This window comes from Ambystoma mexicanum, chromosome 10 (genome assembly GCF_040938575.1).
Source record: "Ambystoma mexicanum isolate Mex_15411 chromosome 10, UKY_AmexF1_1, whole genome shotgun sequence".
Taxonomy (NCBI): domain Eukaryota; kingdom Metazoa; phylum Chordata; class Amphibia; order Caudata; family Ambystomatidae; genus Ambystoma; species Ambystoma mexicanum.
Window position 1 is genome coordinate 269,068,150 of NC_090932.1, and position 19,852 is coordinate 269,088,001.

The following is a 19,852-nucleotide window of genomic DNA, read 5'->3' on the forward strand; positions in this document are numbered from 1 at the left end:
CGAGCTGGAAGAGGATGGCTTCTGCAACCACTGGACCACTGGTCTGCCCGGTGAAGCCCTGCTGCAGGTCCGAATTGCCAAACTCCATTCGGCAGAGAAGCTCCTTCAAGGACTGCTTCTTCCTTTGAGTTGGTGGGATCAATCAACTCATAAGACACCTGGATACCATTTTCAAGGCTGGTTAGGTTTAACCAGGGAGAGGGACACCAGTTTGTGTTCTTGAATCTACAGCTACTGGAACTGAAGTGACTTGATTTTGTTTGCTTTCTTCAACGATCCCGTGCAAGAGTCCCCCCGACATCCTCCCTCTTTGTCCCCACGACTGAGGCTCCTCAGGAACAGCAAGATCTGCAGGAACTGCCAGGAACCACGACGTCAGCAACATTTGTTTTCTTCATACAAAGGGTACTGCGCCAACCCGATTGATATAATGCCACTCTCGGAGAAAGTTTGTGAAACTTTCCCAATTTACAGGCCTAATCAGCTTGTGACCCCACAAATGATTATTTTTCGCCTAAACTACTTCTGAGAACTTTTGCAAATACTTTACCGTTAGATACCAGAACTGCTCTTTCCTATCCAGAACACTAGCCCACTGACTTTGGCCTTTTGAACTATTCTGGTGAAATGAAACTATTTGCATTGCCTAGAAAGTATATATAATCTATTCTACTTTTGTCCTTTTTGCTCATTGCTAATTAACTGAACTGCCATTTGGCTCCTTTTTCAAAGGAGGTTCAAACTGTCAAACATTTTTATTGAAGTGTATTGGTTTATCATATTAAGTTGTCTTCTTCTAGTGAAATGTTTTATAAATGATTGTGTAAACAAATTAATAAGTGTTTTACCAAGAAACCTGGAGTACCAGTGTCTACTTGAAACAATGTGATTGAAAGTCCTTTGAGTAACTACTTGTACTCCTCACATTCACTCTTGAGATGAGCCTGGCTGTTCAGCTCACTACCAACAAACTGTGTGGTACAGACGTATACCAAAAGTTGGGCTTGCTTACACCTGTACTCCTAATTGTGTGTGGTGGTCTGCCTAACACCGACCCATGTGGGAGACAGGTGCCCAAGGCCTGAGACATCTCCAACCATCCTGGAATTCTGGCTGGCCTCCTTTACAGCTTTTCTCTCTGGGACAGGACAGGGACCCTGCCGGGATTCCCTGGAACCACTTGCTGGGCTTCAGGACATTCAAACCACATGGGAGACAGCAGCGCAAGGCCAGGGACATCACCTCCGACCATCCTGGAGCTCTTGCTAGGCAGCATTAGAGAATCTCCCTTGGGGAACAGATGGGAACCCTGCTAGGGTCCCCCGACGCTGCTGTTGGACCTGTGTTGCTGGCTGCATGTTTCGGTAGTTTCAAGGTGGGAAATGTCTGAAAATGGTCGGTTTTTTCCTAAATTCCAGACTTTGCTGGGGATTGGGCGCAATACATTCTAGGTCGATTCGTGCAAGTCAGACCTCTCTGGCTTCCCACAGTGTCTTTTCAGAAATGCATGGGGTTCCCCCCGTTTTCCTAGTTGGCTGAGACACCCCAGGACCAAATAGAAAATTCCTGCAACATCTGATCTCCCGAAACACTTGGGGCTACCAGTGGTTTAGCCTTTTCCCTTTGCACCCAGGTAGGCGTACCCACACTTGTGAGGTACCGCTTTCATTTTGACACCTGTGGTAACGCGGGAAGGTAGGTCATGTGTTGTTGGCAGCATGTTTCAGTGGTTTTCAGTTGGCAAATGTCTGAAAATTGTGTTTCCTTTCCCTATATTTTGGATTTTGACGGGGCTTGTGGGTAATGCATTCTAGGGCGATTTGCGCAAGTCAGACCTCTGTGGATTCCCACTGTCTTCAGAAATTCACAGGGTTCCCAGTTTTCCCAAGCCCAAATCTGTGGGTTGTCCACAAAGCCAAATCCAGTCTTCCCCAGGGCATTTGATGTACCAGTGGTTTGGCATTCTCCATTTGCGCCCAGGTAGGTGCACAGCCTCATGTGAGGTACCGTTTCTATCGGCACACCTGTGGGAATGTGGGACATTTGTTATTTTCTCCTGGTTTTCATAACGTTTTCATGCATTTGCTACTGCACTTTGTTACACAACCTTTTCATTTCCCAAATGTAACCTACATTTAGTCGCTGTTTTAGGCACTGTACGCTTTCGTAACCTGTACAAGTCACCTACCCTTCAAAAGGTCTGCCTGAGCTATTTCTAACCAATTTATGCTCGCCATTCCTCATCATATTTGTTTCCTTATTTACACATAAGTATGTTTGTTTAGGCCATCAGCATAAAAATCCTGTGTGCCATGGCCCAGTTTTTGCCATGTGGTATTGCTTGTTTTGTTAAACGTTACGAAACATTTGTGATTTTCTAACTAGAAGAGTAAGGGGAATGTATGTCACGACCCTCGCCCAAAACCCCCTCTGGCAAACCCATTGGCCAGGTGGAGTCAGGACTCGGCCTCTAGAGCCCGGCATCCTCTTCAAAAGCCCTCATGGGGCCAGTCCTGGCGCCTATGGCGCCAGACTCATACACCATGAAAAACAATGTGCTTGGGAACTACTTTATTGTATTGTCAGCCAACATGGAGTCATCCACATAGCTTAGTTCTTAAGAACCAAGCTATGCAATCTAGTGTTTTGGGTGTGGTAGCCTAGGGACTACTTTACCTGGGCTATTTTGTTGGGGCTATTTAAACCACACCCAAGCAAGACAACACACTTCGTGTTACTTTGCAGCTTGCAACGTGACGCTAACCGTGTCCAGCTATTTCCTCGAACCTCGGAGAAGCAGAACCTGCAAGGAGATAAAAGGATCATCATTAGCAGCAGCATCATCATCTTACCTGCAGGCTTCATCTTTACTTGCTCGCAGCTCCTGAGAACAGCTTCCTCGAATCTGCACGCCTCCCGGACAGAATGACCTGAACGAGGAAGATCGAGGCAACATTAAAGAAAGCAGTAGAGACATTTACAAATTACGAACTGCTCAAAAGGCTTACCTGGCTGGTCGCCTCTCGGCTGGCACCACTCTGGACATTCCACTCACGCTGAAGAACACCGCAACCTACAAGGAAGGAAAACACAGGTTAGCAAAGGCAAGACTTTGCAGCGCTGCGCATAGCGCTTACTTACCGTGCCATCATTTACCAGCGGGGCTCAACCAAGCCAGTTCGCCGCGTTGAAGCTCTGCATACCTAATGGAGAAAAAAAGACATTTTAAACAAAGAAAGGCATGCAGGATAGCAACAAAACTAAAGAACAGCAATAAGATCTACCCGAACAATATCAAACGGGCCGGTGTCAGTGAAGTAACTGGACCGCACTCGCCCATGAAAGAAAACGTGCCCCTGCAAAGAAGGCAGGACGGAAAGCATGCCTAATTCTACCACAAGGTGAGGAGAAGGCGCCAGAGGGACTAATCATATGGGGGTGGAGAGAGGATACTTAGCCCAGTCGGTCAGCCTTGAACACAGTCGTCCTGTATTTTCAGGCAGAATCTTCCCCGCAGACCACATCAGGGCAAAGCTGAGAAGCATACCAGTGAGTAACCCGGCTGGGTGGCGTCCCTGTGGATACCAGGTGAGCGTAACAATGTAGCAGTGCTTTGCTTTTCTCAATATTGACAGAAGCCAATACCTTACAGGTCCAACCATGTCCAGCATAGACTTTCTTTCTGGCATTTTTCAAATTGTTCCCCAAACTATGGGAATTTTACCTACATAGTTGTTGCCTGACCTGCGCAAATGACCTCTTCCTAAACTTGGAATTGGTCTACTTTTCAGAAATGTATGCCTTTCTGTCTTTGCATTCAGCTTTCCTACCCTCCTCTTCCATTCCATCCATGCATGTCCTATTGGGAAAAAAGGGTAAGATCGTCTCTCAGAAACAGAGTAATCTTATAAAAATATGTTTCTTTGGTTTCCACTAACCTGTTCTTGAAAGCCTGGACAATGGCAAATTCAGAACAGCAAACCATTGGTTCTTAGCTCTTATAAGGAAAAAAACCACAGGCTTCTTTGTACATCATTATATTGGCATTTTCTGAAAAAACACAACATTTGCCCCCTTTTTCTCTCACCCCATACAGCAAACTAGGAGGCCTACACGTGGGAAGAAAAGGGGCCAAACATGGCAGAGATATCACATGTAACAAAAAAGTTAAAAGGGATGAATGGCTACATACCGAAATCACCAAAAAAGGGCTTGGCACTGGGAGGGAAAACCAATGGCAGATAAGGGGTTAATGGAGCTTGTAGCCATTGCTCTCCCAACAAAGTCCACTGCATCCAGACCTCACTGAAGGGCTTGGCACACTGCTTCCTTGCCATCCCCTACAATATCGAGAGCCATCCCTCATTTTCCCTTCTGGAATGTGCTAGGCTGCCTCCGGTATCACTGCTCACAAGTTGTGCGAGCGCACATGTAGTATTTACGGCCTCTTGAACCATACTGCATGATGCGAAGACTTTCTTTGCTAGAGCATCATACCTCTCGTCATCCCTGTCAGTGGGTAAGGAGAGATAAGTACTTGCTTTTGCAATTAGGGTTGTCACTTGGACCACCAAGCTGTAATGAGTGGGGTGCCTTGTCAGGAATTCTCAGTCAAATGATCCAGGTTTGTATTTCTTACAAGATCTGTGCACTGCTGGCCCGTTAAGGAGAATTCTCAGTTGTGTGCTAATTCCCTTCAACCTTAGAGACTACCAGCTCTTTTGCTGGACTTCAGGACTTTCTAATTTATATCCTGGAGTGAGTGAGCCCTTTTTCCCTCTCCCTGTGTGGTTTGATGTGATTTGGATAATGTGTTTCTTTTGGGTCTAAAACTCCATAGGCATCTACTTTGTGTATGGTGACACACAGCACCTTCAGTGCCACAGAGAAATCCTTTATATTCCTCTTAAGGTTTAAATACATTTTCCCTTTGTAGGTCCAGCACACACCATTTTATGGGGAGTGGTGGGAGGGTTACTTAGTAGCCCCCTTTCCTACTTATGTAACATTTTTTATGTTACCCTCAATACTTTAAATGGCTAGTGACAGTGGTTTAATGTTCTTACCATTGTGCTTTTTTACCGCAGGCTGAATTCTCAGCTGCAGTATAGCACCCATGGGTGACCATTCTGTCAAAATGGCCCCAGTCTTCTTTTTTCGCCATTTCTTGTTTGTGAGGTCTTTCTTGGGTTTTACTCTGCGCGGCAAACCATGTTTAACCCCTTTGTTCATTTTGCCTTTGGGATTGCGCGAAAGTGGAGTTTGTCACAGGGCTAGTTGGTCCCACCAGCCCAAGAGGAGAAGTCATTCCATCCGGCGATTCTCTGTCGATGTGAAAAAGGTCAGCACAACAGCAGGGCTTCACCGGGCAATTCGAGGTCCAGGAGGTTGCAGCGGGCTTCTCTTCACAATTTCTTCTTCGGATGTTTCTTCCAGTGGTTAACTCTGCCTGTAGTCCCAAGAACCTCACCTTTTAAGCACATGCTCATTCATTGACAGCCCTAGGCTGTCAATCACACAGCAGGATGGCTATCCTTCCCAGACAGCCAGCAGGCCAATCAGGACTACTTTTGTTCATACACACCTATAGGCAAAGGACAGGGGAGTTATGGGACCCTCCCACACTTGCTGTCCTTCCAGACACACTGGAGCCAGCACCAGCCGCCGAAATATGCAGTCGTCTTCGGTGTTGGTTCAGGAGAAGTCGTCGACGAAGAGTTGATGAATATTAAATGACCAACTGTCGTGGACAATGAAAGAGAAATTTTGCAATTTGCGAGCTTCGCATAAGGCAACCAGCTAGCTGGGTGGAAAAAAACGATCTGAGGGACCTCGACGCGTGAGGGATTTTGGGTACACTACATGTCACGTTAGGGATGGTCCTAGGAGCCTGTCCATGTCCACGTCCCCTTTCGATTCTCAAAAGACAAGATGCAAAACACCACGATTACCACTAGATGCCTGACTATATGCACAGCATGTGATTCTAAGCAGATTCACAAGCATCAGAAATATCCTTACAAGGGTTTGATTGCGACACTATTTGCCTGGTACTTTATTTTCTCAGTGTGCAACTAAATCAATAGTTGTATATTTATATATCTACTAAATAACTTTAGTTACTGGTTTTGCTCTGTGTGGACTCATTGTAGCCCTAGACCACACTCGCACCTTTGATACCAAGCCTTGCCCATCTGCTACCTCACCTAGATTGGGTTTGGCGAACTCAGTCTTCCATGTTCACCCTACTAGGGTGGCTTCCCAAAATCCTCCCACTAGGGCTGATTTTACACATCCAACTTAACACCTCCCTAGGCATCAATTGGACGCTCCATCTATTGCTATTGTTTTGAACCTTTCCTGACTTGGAGGCAAGTTAAGTTGGGGGGGGGGCAATGATATCAGTCCCTATGGATAGCAGTGCAGTGAACCCTGTTCTCCGTAGTAACATTCCCAGTTTGATTTTATCTGCACACATCACCTTTGGTGAAGTGCAGAAAAAAAACATCTGTCTAAAAATGTGTTTTGGGTAACTTAGTAGTTACTTGCATGATGTGTCCAGGATGGGCTGGTGGCAGCAGACATTTTTATAGTGAAAGGGTGCAGAAGGAGTAGACTGACACATCCAATATGGTTGTTGGCATACACTTTTGTTATACCAGAAATAAAGAGAAAACCTACCTTTCCCCAACTGTAAGAGGGGTTTCCCTACCTCAACTAAAATACTAAAGACTCGGTCAGAATGTCCGTATAAATCAAAATATCCACCATCCTTGTGTCCAAAACCCTACTTCTGTCCCTTACACTTATAATTAAACTAAAGAGGTAGTGAATCTTTTTGGTCCCGAAGATTGGCTCCCTTCTTATCGACAATGTATCACAGTTACAATTATAGGTGGGACCTTTACCCGAGAGAATGACTCCATTCCCAGAGTCTCAATCCCCTTCCAAGATACACAACTAAATTCCAGGTTGCATGCCTACAAGTAGTAAAGTTCTCAGGTAAACTCAAAGGGTAAAGTTCTAATTCAGACATCAACATTCCTTATTGTCCAAAGTTGTTTCTTCACTTGTGGATTCCTGGAGAATGACTCCCTTCTCCAGGTGTCAGACTTTCATGTTTTCTCCACCTACAGCCAGGGGGGAACTTCTCCCTTTTTCTGGACACGCTTCACTTAGTTTCACACTTCCACAATGCCAGGGAAAGGACTCCCTTCCCCCTGGACTTCCTTGACTTTGTTCTCACACTCTTGGCTTTTACTTCCACAATCCCAGAGGGATGACTCCCTTCCCCTTGAATTTCTTAGGAGTATTACCATTCACAACAGTAGGGGGTGGGGGATTTCTCACTTCCCTGGCCTCGCTCAGGTTTCTTATTACAGTTCACAGCAGTAAGGGGAAGGTCTCCTTCCCTTGGCCTTTTTCAATCATGGACTGCCAGGAAGAAGATAGTTTGCACAAGTTGCTCTAGGCTTTGGCAGACCTGGTTCACTCTCCTGCCAGGTACTGCCACGAAGAAGATGGTTTGCGCTGTTAGGCAAGCTTGGATGCACTAACGCTGTGGGGGACTACACCAGTCTTGGTCTCTTGGCAATAGCTAATCCAACTACTGGTATGGGTCTTTGCTACACAAGTTGGTAGAGTGACTGAGCAGCCAAACTTATTCTCAAGATGGGTAAATGTGAACTGTAGAGATGCAACATAGAGATCCACAATTACAAGTATTCAAATAAGACTTATACTAAAGGTTTTCTAGTGAAATAATTATTTATCTAACGGTCAGTTTTGAATAAGCCTTCTTTAGAAAGGGCAATATGAAACAATAAAAATACACTTCCTCAGATATAAGTTAAACAAGCAGATACTCTTTTGGGTTGTCAGATACACACTTCCTACACCCTGAGGTGACTTCAATTGTTAGGACACTGGACACTGATATATCACTTTGTACACTTAATGCAATACTGAGGTTGTGGAAAAGGAAAAGGTTAGGGAAGGCAAAAGGTTAACTATTTCTCAGAACAGGCGAGTACTTGCAATCTTGCAATGAAGTCCAAGCTAGACCTTTCCCAGCAATACAAGATAAACTTATGTACCACCTATGAGGGACAGTTAAAGTCAATCCGGTCAGAAGTCTCTCCAAGGAGCCAGGACAGCCAAAGTCAATTTGAACAATGTTGAGGGAGCTGAGGCTCTTCTTCAGATGGCACAAAGTCTTGCACTATGTTCAATAGAGAGTTTGTAGAAAAAGAATCACTGCTGGGCCACAAGGTGTAAGGCTTGTGAAGGGCAAAGCTGCAAGCAACTCTGCAAAAAGAAGCTACTGCAAGTCTCCAGTGAGAACAAGCAAGCTACAGACAAGAGGTAAGTACCCCTTTTGTCAAGGCAGTACCTTAGCTGGGAAGAAGAGGATCCAGCTGGCTTCTGTTCTGGTTGCAGTCTTGCAGACCCTGGTTCCTGGGCCTCAGTCATGAGGGCAAGAGGGAGGACTTCTGTAGGACTCCTGTACTGCAGTTCGAAGGTCAGCGGCGGGTTTGGGCTCTTTCCAATTGAGCGGCACTTCACGGTTTCAGCTACCGGTAAATGGACCCACTGTGGATGTTGGACACTTGATGGGCTCCCCTTGTTTCTGGGGTCCAGCAATCTGTTGAGGTGGCTTGGGTCGTCCTTCGGGAGGGTCCTCTGGATCTACCTGGAGCTCTGGTCCAGCTTAAAGACGATGCTCTAGATTCTGGTTTTCCTGACCCCTGGCACTCGGTTCCAGTAGCAGCAAAGTAGTACAGCCAGCAGGGAGAGGTTTTCCAGCAAAGTTCGTCTTGGGTCAGTTGGTCCCACCAACCCAAGGGAAGAAGTCGTCCGTTCCGGGCTTCTCTAGTCGATTCGAAAATTGGAGCTTCAGCACCGCAGTGCTTCACCGGGCAAACCAACGGTCCGGGAGGGTCCAGCAACCTTCTCTTCCAGTTTCTTTCTTCGGATGTTTCGTCCTGTGGTCGACTCTGCCTTCAGTCGTAGAAACCTCGCCTTTTATGCAGGTTTCTCCCATTCATGCACAACCTAGCTCCTCCAAAGACAGCCACGCAGCCAATTGGCACTGGGTGCATTCAGGTAACCAAGGAGACCAAGGACAAGGAGTTTCAGGCACCTCCTCGCTTCCTGCCCTGCCAGACACTGGAGCCAGAGGCGGGTTTCAGCACTGAAGCCCGCCAAAGACAAAATGAACAAAGGGGCTAAACCTAGTTTGGCGCGTAGAGTAAAACCCAAGAAAGACCTCACAAGCAAGAAATGGTGAAAAAAAAAAAGACGACCGGGGCCATTTTGACAAAATGGGCATCGATGGGTGCATTACTGCAGCTGAGGATTCAGCCTGTGGTAAAAACGCACAATGGTAGGAAAATTAAACCGCTGCCACCAGCCATTAAATGTAGTGAGCGTAACATAAAAATGTTAATGAGAAAGTAGGAAAAGGGCCTATTAAGTAACTCCCCAGTACTTCCACATAAGATGGTTTGTACTGGACTTAGGAAAACCAGTAAGTAAAGCCAATTTCACTTTACTGCTCTTGGGAACAGTAGTTCACCCAAGATAAGGTATTTAAACCTTATGAGAAATCCAAAGGACTTCTCTGTGACACTGCACTGAAGGTGCTGTGCGTCACAATCTAAAATGCAGATGCCTATGGAGTTTGTCAGAGTCCAAAAACAAAGAAAGAGTCCAAATCAAATCAAAAATACACAAGGGAGTGAGAAAAAGGTCTCACTCACTACACGATAGAAAGTCCTAAAGTCCAACAAAAGAGCTGGGGGTCTCTAAGTTAGAGGGGAATTAGCACAGAAATGAGAATTCTCCCTAACATGCGCAAGTTCCTCTATGCTTTGGGAGGCCTGGTTCACTTTTCTGCCAGGTACTGCCACAAAGATGATGACTTGGAGGACTCTTCTCGCTTTTTGGGTGTGAGTCCCAGACCTGTATTTGTGTCCTGTTCCTAGAGTTTCCCTCATCATCCCTGCTCGGTACTCTTGGGAATTTTCGACCCTCACAAACCTTCCCACCACCCAGACACCTTTTGCGTTCTTGCTGGCTTCCTCTGGATGATCTGGGGCTCTCTAGGTGTTGGTATTCCCCCGGGTACTCTGCTCTTCCAGCTGGCTGCCGTGACTCCACAGCATAGATCTTTGCTTCGAGTGCACATTGACACAGGGTTGCACACTGTCCAGGCTTCTCGCACAGCTAGACCTTCTGTCTGCCAGGTTTCCGTTCGGGTCTGCCTCAGTGGACCGTACAGGCACTTCCTGTGTCTCCCGCTCTTTCTCCAGCCACTGGCTTCTTCTCGGTTGAACCACCTTCTTCTCGGTTGAACCACTTTCTTCCCTGCGATTCCACCTGGGAAGGCTTCTTCCTTTGGTAAGTCCTTCCTTCGTTTTTACACTGAACAAGGATAACTAGAACGTGCAGGTCAGTTCTCTTGATTATTCCTTCTACATTCTCCTCATCCAAGTACTTTTCAGTGAAATCCTCCTTAAATCATCCCCACTCCTCCCCATCTCTGTTACTATTAGGTTTTCATTGTTACAGAGGTGTTAGGCAGAAACCTGTGCAGTTCCCTTGGGGAACACTGCAAAAGATTTAAGACTACAGGTACAGCAGTAAACCCACTTGGTAGCAGTCTGCACCACCCAGATTTACCTGGTAGCTGTGGCTGAGCAGTCAGACCTCCCTCAAGAAGAGTTAGGCAGTATGTAAAGTATACACCATATGTACTCAGACACAATAGCACAAGCAAACACTGACCAGAGCTTGGTTTCAAAAGTATATAGTTATTTATTTTTAAGAACACATAAGTTGAAAACACTCTAGCAAAGTATAGTAAAAAAAACACTTCAAACACAGTTATAATGAAAGCAGTTTCAACCCTTACTCCTATCTAGACAACTCTAAGTTAACACCACATAATTAAAACAGAGGTGAGCGCTTAACGTTAGATGACACTCTAGTAGGTTCAAGAAAGGGATAAAAAGAAACAGCTATGGGTTAAACACACCACTCTAAGGTCCAGAACACTTGCAATAGGCTCCAAGAAGCACAAAGTCACAGGTGAGCAAAAGTCACTAGGCAGGGCCCACTCTTAGAGTAGCCGGAGCGAAAATGTGCCCAAGATCACACTGTTATTAGGGATTCAAAGTCTTGCAAAGAGTTAGAAAGAGTTTAGAGTGGTTTAGAAAGTTTAGCCAGGGTGTCCCAGGCACTCCCAGGGTCGAAAGCCGGGGGCTAAATCTACCCCGTACAGTCGGTAGCAAGGGAAGCCAGGCGGAACACGGTACCTTAAGCGGAAAGGATCCTCCAGCGGTGGCAGTTGTTCCAGGCAGTGGCAGCAAGGCTCGACGTCGGTCAGGGGAGAAGAAGTTCTCGCTGAAGAGCAGAAGAAGAAGGTCGTTGCACTGCCCGGGAAGAAACCAGCCGCGGAGTCCTCCGGTTAAAGGTTTGTACCGACTTTCGTGGTTGGGGTAAAAGTGGTGGGGTTCCGGTTGCCGGGGTGCTTAGCACTGGCAAGGCGGCCACGAGATACCTCGAGAAGCGAAAAGAAGGCGAAAACTGGTTGTCCCCACCAGTCAAGGGAAGGAGCCACTCCGTTAAGAGTTCTCCTCGGTCGTCGGGAAAAGTGGTGAGACGGTTCAGCAGGGCTCCACCGGGTGGTGTCGTCGAAGCAGGTCGGCTCAGCTCTTCCCTCGTCGGATTCCTGGTCCTGTGGCGACTTCTGAAGTTCCAGTCCCCAAAGCCCTGCTTTTATGCAGCAAACCCCCATTCACCCAGCCTAGCTGTCACTCAAACATGCTAAGTGGTGAGCCGGCCGGCTCACCACTGGGGCCAATCAGGACGGAGTGCGACTGGAGTTACCAAGGTAACTCAGTCCAGGGTGCCTAAATCCCCCTCCACCCCTCCTAAGTACCCCAGACAGAGTGGCACCACTTTGGAGGGCTTCTGTGGAGAAGCCCGCCAAAAGTGGGACAAAGGGCTCCACTTTGGGTCAGAGTTACAGAGGCGAACGCCAACGCCATTTTAGAATCAAGTTTTGGCAAAAAGTCCCAACCGGAGTTATAATAATAAATATATAAACCGGCGGTATGTTTAAGGCTACCGTAAATAAATAATTAAATGTGTTAGCCTAAAACAATGGGAAATCCCATAGGGAAATATTCGCGGTCGAATATAAAAAGTAGTTTCCCCTGCCACCAGCCAAAACTCGATCAGGAGGGACGGAGACGTGCCCCCTCGACTAACAGACCCTGGGGCAATCGAATTGCCCCAGCCAGTACGTCCACAATATGATGGTTTGTACTGGTTCTGTTCAGGATTCAAGACTAGCAAAGTCTTTGGTGACTTTACATGCCCTGGGAGACAGTAGTCAGTCCCAGGGTATGGAGTCTATGTTGGGGAGTCCCTAGGACACCCCTGGGTCACGGCACAGAGGGTGCTGTGTAACCCACATCACAAAAACACATGAGGCCCTATGGAGTAAAAGACCCCATAGCCCATTCAACACAAGGTTTAACCAAGAAAACACACTTCAACATGTCCAAGAGTGAGGGTAAAAGAGTCTCACTCTTGGCAGGAGAAAAAAAAAGAAACCCCAGAAATCCAGCAAAGCCGCTGGGGGACTCACTAGGTAGGGAAATTCAGCCTAAACAGAGAATTCTCCCTAACAAGAGGCAAATGGAAGTGCATGCTACAGAGGGTTGAGTGAAGGGATAGGATGTGTAGGTGGTGGGTGGAGATATTGAAGGGTTGGCATACTACATTTCCCTTAGATGATAGTCCTCAACCCTAGAGGGGTAGTCTCTCCCCATGAGATCCTTCTGCCGTGTACCACCCCAAGGGGACTATCTGGCAGCAGCTTCACCTCCCTAGTCTCATGGAAAGGGGCTCCCCTCAGGGAGAAGAGAAAACATCCAAGGAGTTGTCACAATAGCATTGTGCATTTTACGGCTTAATGCTATTTAGAGTATCAGATACTCTAAAATGACTGTGCCACAAGTCTTTCTTTTGTCCTTTGGCCACCTTGTAGTTTGATCACTTTCCTACACGCGAGTGACTGGATTTTCTATATAGGAAATGCCCTTTTGTGGAGAAAGCTCCGGTTTTTCAGAGTCAAAGTGGCATTCTGTGTGCGTAGCCGGATGTGGGTGCTGGGTCTGTCTGGAACCGGTCCACATTCATGCCAAAGTGACTCTGGGCAGATGCAGTGTCCAGAGGCCGTCTAGGATTGGACAGCCCCTGCCAAGTTTGAGTGTTCGAGATCCCTGCCAATGGGGGGGTTATGGGTAACTCTAGCCTGGATTCTAGATAAAAGTGGGACTTCTGCAACCATTCTTCAGATCACAAGAGCCAAGACTGATACGAAGGAGAGATGCCTGCTGAAGACCTGTAGCTCGTCATTACAAGCTTGACAGCCACACTTCCTTCACTTATCCAGAGAAGGCCTGTCTCTCTGCAGATGTACTTCAACTCCTGGACCAGTGGAAACAACTAGTCCTGACCTCTGCCTAAGATCCAAACTTTGGCGGTGCTCCTAAGAGTGTTGGAATCCTTCTGTGAGCTAGCCAGACATCCTGCTGGGCAACTTCCCTACACCAGTTGCTGTTCCGAGTTAAAACTTGGGACTTTGCAGATCCTCCAATTATGGAACAATTGGCATGTCCCTGAAGATGCAGCTTTCTACCATGAAGAAGGGTCTTGCAGGACCAGTGTTTTGTTTCAGCCACAAGGGTCACATTCCACCAGTTTCTTCAAGTGGCCATCACTGTTCACCACCTGTATTGGTGCTGGGAGTTCGAGGTTGTCCTCAGAGTGGTGGTCCAGTAGTCAGTGTGTCCCGAGTGTCCAGCTGTCCAATATCCAGAACCAATCCATCGGAGTACCGAACCATTAACTAGCCGAACCCAAAAGCCTAATGCCTGAAGTGACCTCTGCACCAGAGTCCCCTGGACTTCCTCCATCAGAACTAAGTCACAAACCCAGAATGCTCCGCGATTTTGGGATCTCCTACAATGGTCGCTGAGTGATCACAGTACAGGGGGGTGAATTAACATACCTATTTTGCACCCTCTGTCTCTATGGGGTTCTATAGATGTAAAGTCCTAGCCTATCTCTCCCTTGCCTTTGCTTGAACGGTGGTGCTCTGGTCAGAGAACCTCACCTTAGGGGAAAATAACTAAGGGGTTAGATTGGGAGGGCGTCTGTTAAAGATTTTCCTTTGGTTTCTATTGAACTTGACAACAAACACCTTCAGTATTGATGTGCAGTAAATGCAAAAGTGCACGAGAAAAAGATTGAAATAGTTTTTAAAAAAAAAAACTTTAAAAAAAACAGCTGCCATTAGCTTGTCTTAGGTACATCGTCAAAGTAACCAAAATGCCATTAGATAAAAGGTTAGGAGGATACAAATCATCTGAACTGCACTTCACTGCAAGGTGATGTGTGCAATTGTAACAATACACGTATTCCAAATGAGAGAGTCTCAGGGACTCATCAGTTTCCCCATAAGAATGAGCAAAAGAGGCATTGGAATTAAAGCAGAGGGCTTTCTTTACCTCCAAAGGTCAAGACAGGGTTAAAAAAATAAGCAAACAGACTGGGGTCATATCAATCTATCGAGGGAAAGGTGCAGAAAGAAAATGTGTGCTAATACAAGGTTTGAAATCCAAGGCCTTAGCGGGGTTGAGCATTTTCTTGCTGAAAAGTAGTGTACACAATGCACAGAAAAATGGAATTGGGGCCACGGGACGCAGCACTTTGACATATACTGGACCCAAGGCCATGTCCGGAGCAGGGTACGAAGAGGCGTTGAGGGGAACTGCGCCGCGCCAATTGGTGGCTAAAAGGTTTCTGAAGAACAGCTGCACTGCAATGGGATTATGATACATGAGGAATCCTTGTGAGGAAGGAATCCATTAGAGCTAGTGCAAAAGATGAACTTTACAATTGAGAAAAACCCTCACAATTATTACAAGTCACACTATAACTGCATATACACACACCAAACATTTTGAACTATGCATGAACTCCATCGTCACTCAGGGCTTTATGCAATCAACCTAAGGTTGAAAGCTTTTTAACATTAGCGTTGAAATAAACAATCTGTAGAAAAAAGACTAACTGGAATTACCTCTCTTTTTGCCGCCCTCTGTATCGTGGCTCTTCTGGTTCTCTGGTATACCTCTCTTCGGAATGCCTTCGCCCTTCCCAGAGATTTGTGCCCCGGTTGTCCCCTTCACTTATATCACGCTGATCAGGCCCAAGCGGAGGTCTTGGTCCGCCTCGCCTCCATTTTTCCTCTTGCGTTGGTTGGCCACCTCTGCCCTCGAAATCCCTCAAGCGATGGCTAAATCGCTCATCTGGAAGGAAGTCTTCTGGTCGATCAAAATTCTCTGGAAAATCAGAGGACGGCAAATGCCTATCAGGAGGTCCTCGGCTGTCACGCGAGTCTCCCCAGTCCTGACCGCTCCGAAATGGAGCCCTCTCAGAACTGTGGTCTGTAGCTCCAACACTGAGCTCATGCCGCCGTTCAGATGCTGGTCCCAAGTGATGGTTTGGTGGAACACGGGAGTCACCTAAGGGGAAACAGAGCCATATTAGTGATTACAGGCAGCACAGGGAGGTAGAAATCTTTGTCTAATGTGTAGTGGTGGCAGTAGTCCAAAGAACTTGTAGCAAAGCTGCAGCACAGATTGGAGATTTAGAAGCTATTTAAAGCATCAGCCAAGTATTATGGACACAATATAGTTTGCATCTCATGTGAAATGCATAAAGTGTCAAGTTATGTAAGTGGTCGTCCTCTCCCAGAAACAGCCCCTAGTTTACTGGGTGATACCAGATACACAGGAACTGTATTTAGCCTCTGCACATAAATCTTTATTTCGATCCTTGGATATGCAACTAGTGATGGAATGGTAAATTTACAATGTACACTTCAAAAAGATCACTTAAACATACTCTGTCAGGTAGAAATCACATTTTACCTCATGTGGTAGCGTTCTGTACTTTTTGAAAGCTTTTCTGGGTTTTGGACGTGTTTCTCCAAGCAAGGCTTAATCCAAAACCAGACAGAATGTGGTTGTGTGTTTTTATGTGCTCTGCCTTAAGAGTCTGTATGACACCAAAAACAAGAGTGCCCTAAAGTTAGTTATCTCTTTTAGTCATGTTAGGTTATCAAGCATTTGTATGGCACTTTTTACCATTGGTATGATTCCAAAGCGATGTGGGATGAACGTGCTCGGGGACTATAGTCCAGATAAGGATAGAGAGTAAAGAAGTAGAGCACTTGGGGGCACTCGGCATGTGCGTAGCTAGGGCGGTTTAAGTGGTGTGTAGCTGCATTAAAGTGCTGTGCGTGCTGCAGTGGTTGTGCAAGGTTAGTACAATGTGTGCAGCCAGTTCAGTTGGGTAGCTGCATTCTGGTGGCGAAATTTGTGAATGTGGTTGTGTGCGCACAAGCCCGATTTCCGTGGTGTATAGCTGTGTTCTAAAGACTGTTGAGGCCAATCATGGAGGTGTACGAGTATGTGTGCAGATAGGCCGTATATTGAGAGGTAGAGCTGCATCCTATAATTTGTTACCATATTGTTCTGTTTCAGTGTTTGTCTAGATTCAAGGGGGACCCTGTTGGTCAAGATCAGTCTTGTGGTACGTACATCAGTGCTATTAGTGCTTGGGATTCTAGGCAAGCACAGTTGGCACGATAATTGGAGATGGATATCTTTTGATCTCAGAGCATAGTGTATACCTGGTGGAGGGAGGCAATGAATCAACTCCGTCATGGCATAGGTACATAAGTGATACAAGGATTTGGGTTTCATGTCTAGAGAAGTGTCTCCGGATAGTAGGAGGTGGGTATCTCCCGGCCTGAGAGCCTAGTGAGGGCCGTATTGAAGAGGTTACCAAGCCATTTCTTGAACGTGGTGGTAAGTCGGTGGTCAGAGCTGTCCCTTATGAGTTTTAGGGGATGAGAGGCTTTGAGTGGATCCCGGGAAGCCATAGAATCTTGGCTGTTTCTAATGCGTGGAGGAAGTAAGTTTGACAGAGGTGGCACCAGGGATGAGTAGGCAGACCCTGCAATGCTGGCTGAATTGGAGGGGGGACCACTAGGAGAAGGGCTGTGCTTAACTCTAAGGTGTGAGCTGGATGGCAAGACTTCATTTTTTTCTTTTAGATATTTTGGGCCAGCTTTGTGCACCGCTCAGTGAGTAATGCACACGATTTTGAAGGTAGCTTGTTAGGGAGAATTCTCAGAAATGTGTTAATTCCCTTCTACCTTAGAGACCCCCAACTCTTTTACTGGACTTTAGGACTTTACATTTTTATCCTGGAGCGAGTCAGACCTTTTTCCCCACTCTCGCATGTATTTTTCTCGGATTTGCACTCTCTCTTTTGGTTTTGGAGTCTGACAAACTCCATAGGCATCTTTTTACATTACGAGACAGTACCTTCAGTGCAGTGGCACAAGGAAGTCTTTCAGATTTCCCAAAGGTTTAAATATCTTCTTGGTTAAACTACTGTTTCCAAGAGCAGTGAAGGGCAATTGACTTTACTTACATTTCTAACTTTCTAGACCGAGGACACACTATCACGATAGGGTGCTGGAGGGGTTATTTAATATCCCCTTTGACTAGTTTCTCATGTAACATTTTTATGTTACCCTTTCTACAATTAATGGCTGGTGGCAGTGGTTTACTTTTTGCTACCATTGTGTTTCTACCACAGGCTGCAATTGCAGCTGCAGTAAAGCACCCATGGATTCCCGATTTCTTGTTGGAAAAGTCCTTGAGATTTAATCTGCGTGCCAAACCAGGTTTGGTCCCTTTGTTAGTTTTGTCTTTGGCATGGTTCACGGTTGATGTCCACCTCTGGTTCCAGCGTGTCTCGCAGGGCAGGAAGCAAGGGAAGTTCCCAACACTCCGTGCTTAGTCTCCTTGGAGTGCAGCCCCCCGGCTTTGTGAATGACAGCTATGCTGCAAATGAATGGATGGGAGAAACCTGCATAAAAGGCAAGGTCTTTTGCTTGGAAGGCAGTCGACCACTGGACTAAGGAATCAGAAGAAGAACTTGGAAGAGACGCTTGCTGCAACTCCTGGACCGTTGGTTTGCCCGGTGAAGCCCTGCTACAGTGCTGAAGCTCCGATTTCGCCTCGACTAGAGAAGACCTTCAAAGTACAACTTCTCCCCTTGGGTTGGTGTGACCAAGACAAACTCATCTGGAAATCCTCTCTAAGCTGGCTGTATTTCCATTGCTGCTGCAGGAACAGAGTGCGAGGGAGAGGAACACCAGAATCTAGTGTGTCATCTTTAAGTTGGACCCAAGCTCCAGGAAGATCCTCTGCACTCCCATGAAGCAGGACTAACCAAGCCTGAGCCACCTCAACAGAATGCTGGACCCTGGAAGCAAGGAAAGTCCAAAAGGTCTGAGAACCGCGGTGGTGCTAGTCGCGAGAAGCTGAAATCGTGAAGAGCCGCTGATCTGAACTTTGCCCATTGCTGCCACAGACCTTCAAACCGCGGTGCAGGAATCCCCAGATGTCCTCCCTCTTGCCCCCACGCCCGAGATCCTTGAACAACAGGATCTGCCATTCTACAACTGGAACAGAAGCCAGCTGGAACAAATTTCTTCAGTCCTAAGGTACTGTGAACTATCTCTTGTTGTGTAGTTTGCTTGAATTTACTGCCTTTTGTAGAGTTGGTTGCAGCTCTGCCTTTCACAAGCCTCCCAGCTTCTGTCCCAACAGGGATTTCTTTTTTCAACAAACAGTCTTACAACATTGTGCAAGACCTTTTACATACCTTTAAGAAGAACTTTAGCTCCCCCAGACTTTGCCCAATTGACTTTGGCTATCCTGGCTACCTGGTAGGCGCTGCTAACCTCTAACTTTGTGTTTCTATCTGTCCCTCCATAACTCATATTCTTTACTTGTATAGCTGTGAAAAGGTTAATCTAAATTGCATTCGGGGGGGGGGGGGGGTTTAAAAGTACTTACCTGTTTGAGAAACTTGTTAACCATTGTTTCTTCCTCTAACCTTTTCCTTTTTGATACCAAACTCTGTATTTCTCTAAATATACCAGTGATCTATTAATGTCCACAGTGTCCTAGTTAGTTAAGTCACCTCAGGGAATAGGAACTATCTGTGTGCCATCCCAAATGGGTACTTGCTGATTTGGAGAAACGAAGAGTGTGCATTTTGAAGTGTATTTGTGTTTTACTTATAAATTGCCCCTTCTGAAGAAGGCTTATTCAACTGACCGTTAAATTAATAGTTTAATCAAGAAACCTTGAGTGTAAGAGTTTATTTATCACTGTAGACCGCTGTGTAAGAACACTCCTGCTCACATTGACCCCTCTTGAGATGAGCCTGGCTGCTCAGCCACACTACCAACCTGTCTAGTAAAGACTTATACCAACGGTTGGATTCCTATTGCCAGGAGGTCAAGGTTGCTGTAGTCTGCCAAAGGGACAGTCTTGCGTAACAGCTGTCCATGGAAGACAGCCACCCTGCTGTGTGAGGGACAGCGAGGCTGCAAATGAATGGGAGCGACCTGCATAAAAGGCAAGGTCTTTTGCTTGGAAGGCAGAGTCGACCACTGGACGAAGGAATCCAAAGAAGAACTTGGAAGAGATGCTTGCTGCAACTCCTGGACCATTGGTTTGCCCGGTGAAGGCCTGCTGCAGTGCTGAAGCTCTGAATTCGCCTCGACTATGGAAGACCTGCAAAGGACGACCTCTCCCCTTGGGTTGGTGGCACCAATCGACCCCAAGACTAACTCATCTGGAAATCCTCTGGAGAATCGAGTGCATCATCTTTAAAATCA

The 19,852-nt window shown here is 46.5% G+C and overlaps 1 protein-coding gene across 2 annotated transcripts in view; it reads right to left on the minus strand.

Annotated features, from left to right (window-relative positions):
• Positions 1-19,852, minus strand: part of WDR33 (WD repeat domain 33) — a 935,332-nt gene that overhangs the window by 67,050 nt on the left and 848,430 nt on the right. For both annotated transcript variants that reach the window (XM_069617826.1, XM_069617825.1), the window contains exon 18: positions 15,161-15,605. In XM_069617826.1, coding sequence (XP_069473927.1) covers positions 15,161-15,605 — 445 coding nt within the window. The remainder of the gene's footprint in view (positions 1-15,160; positions 15,606-19,852) is intronic.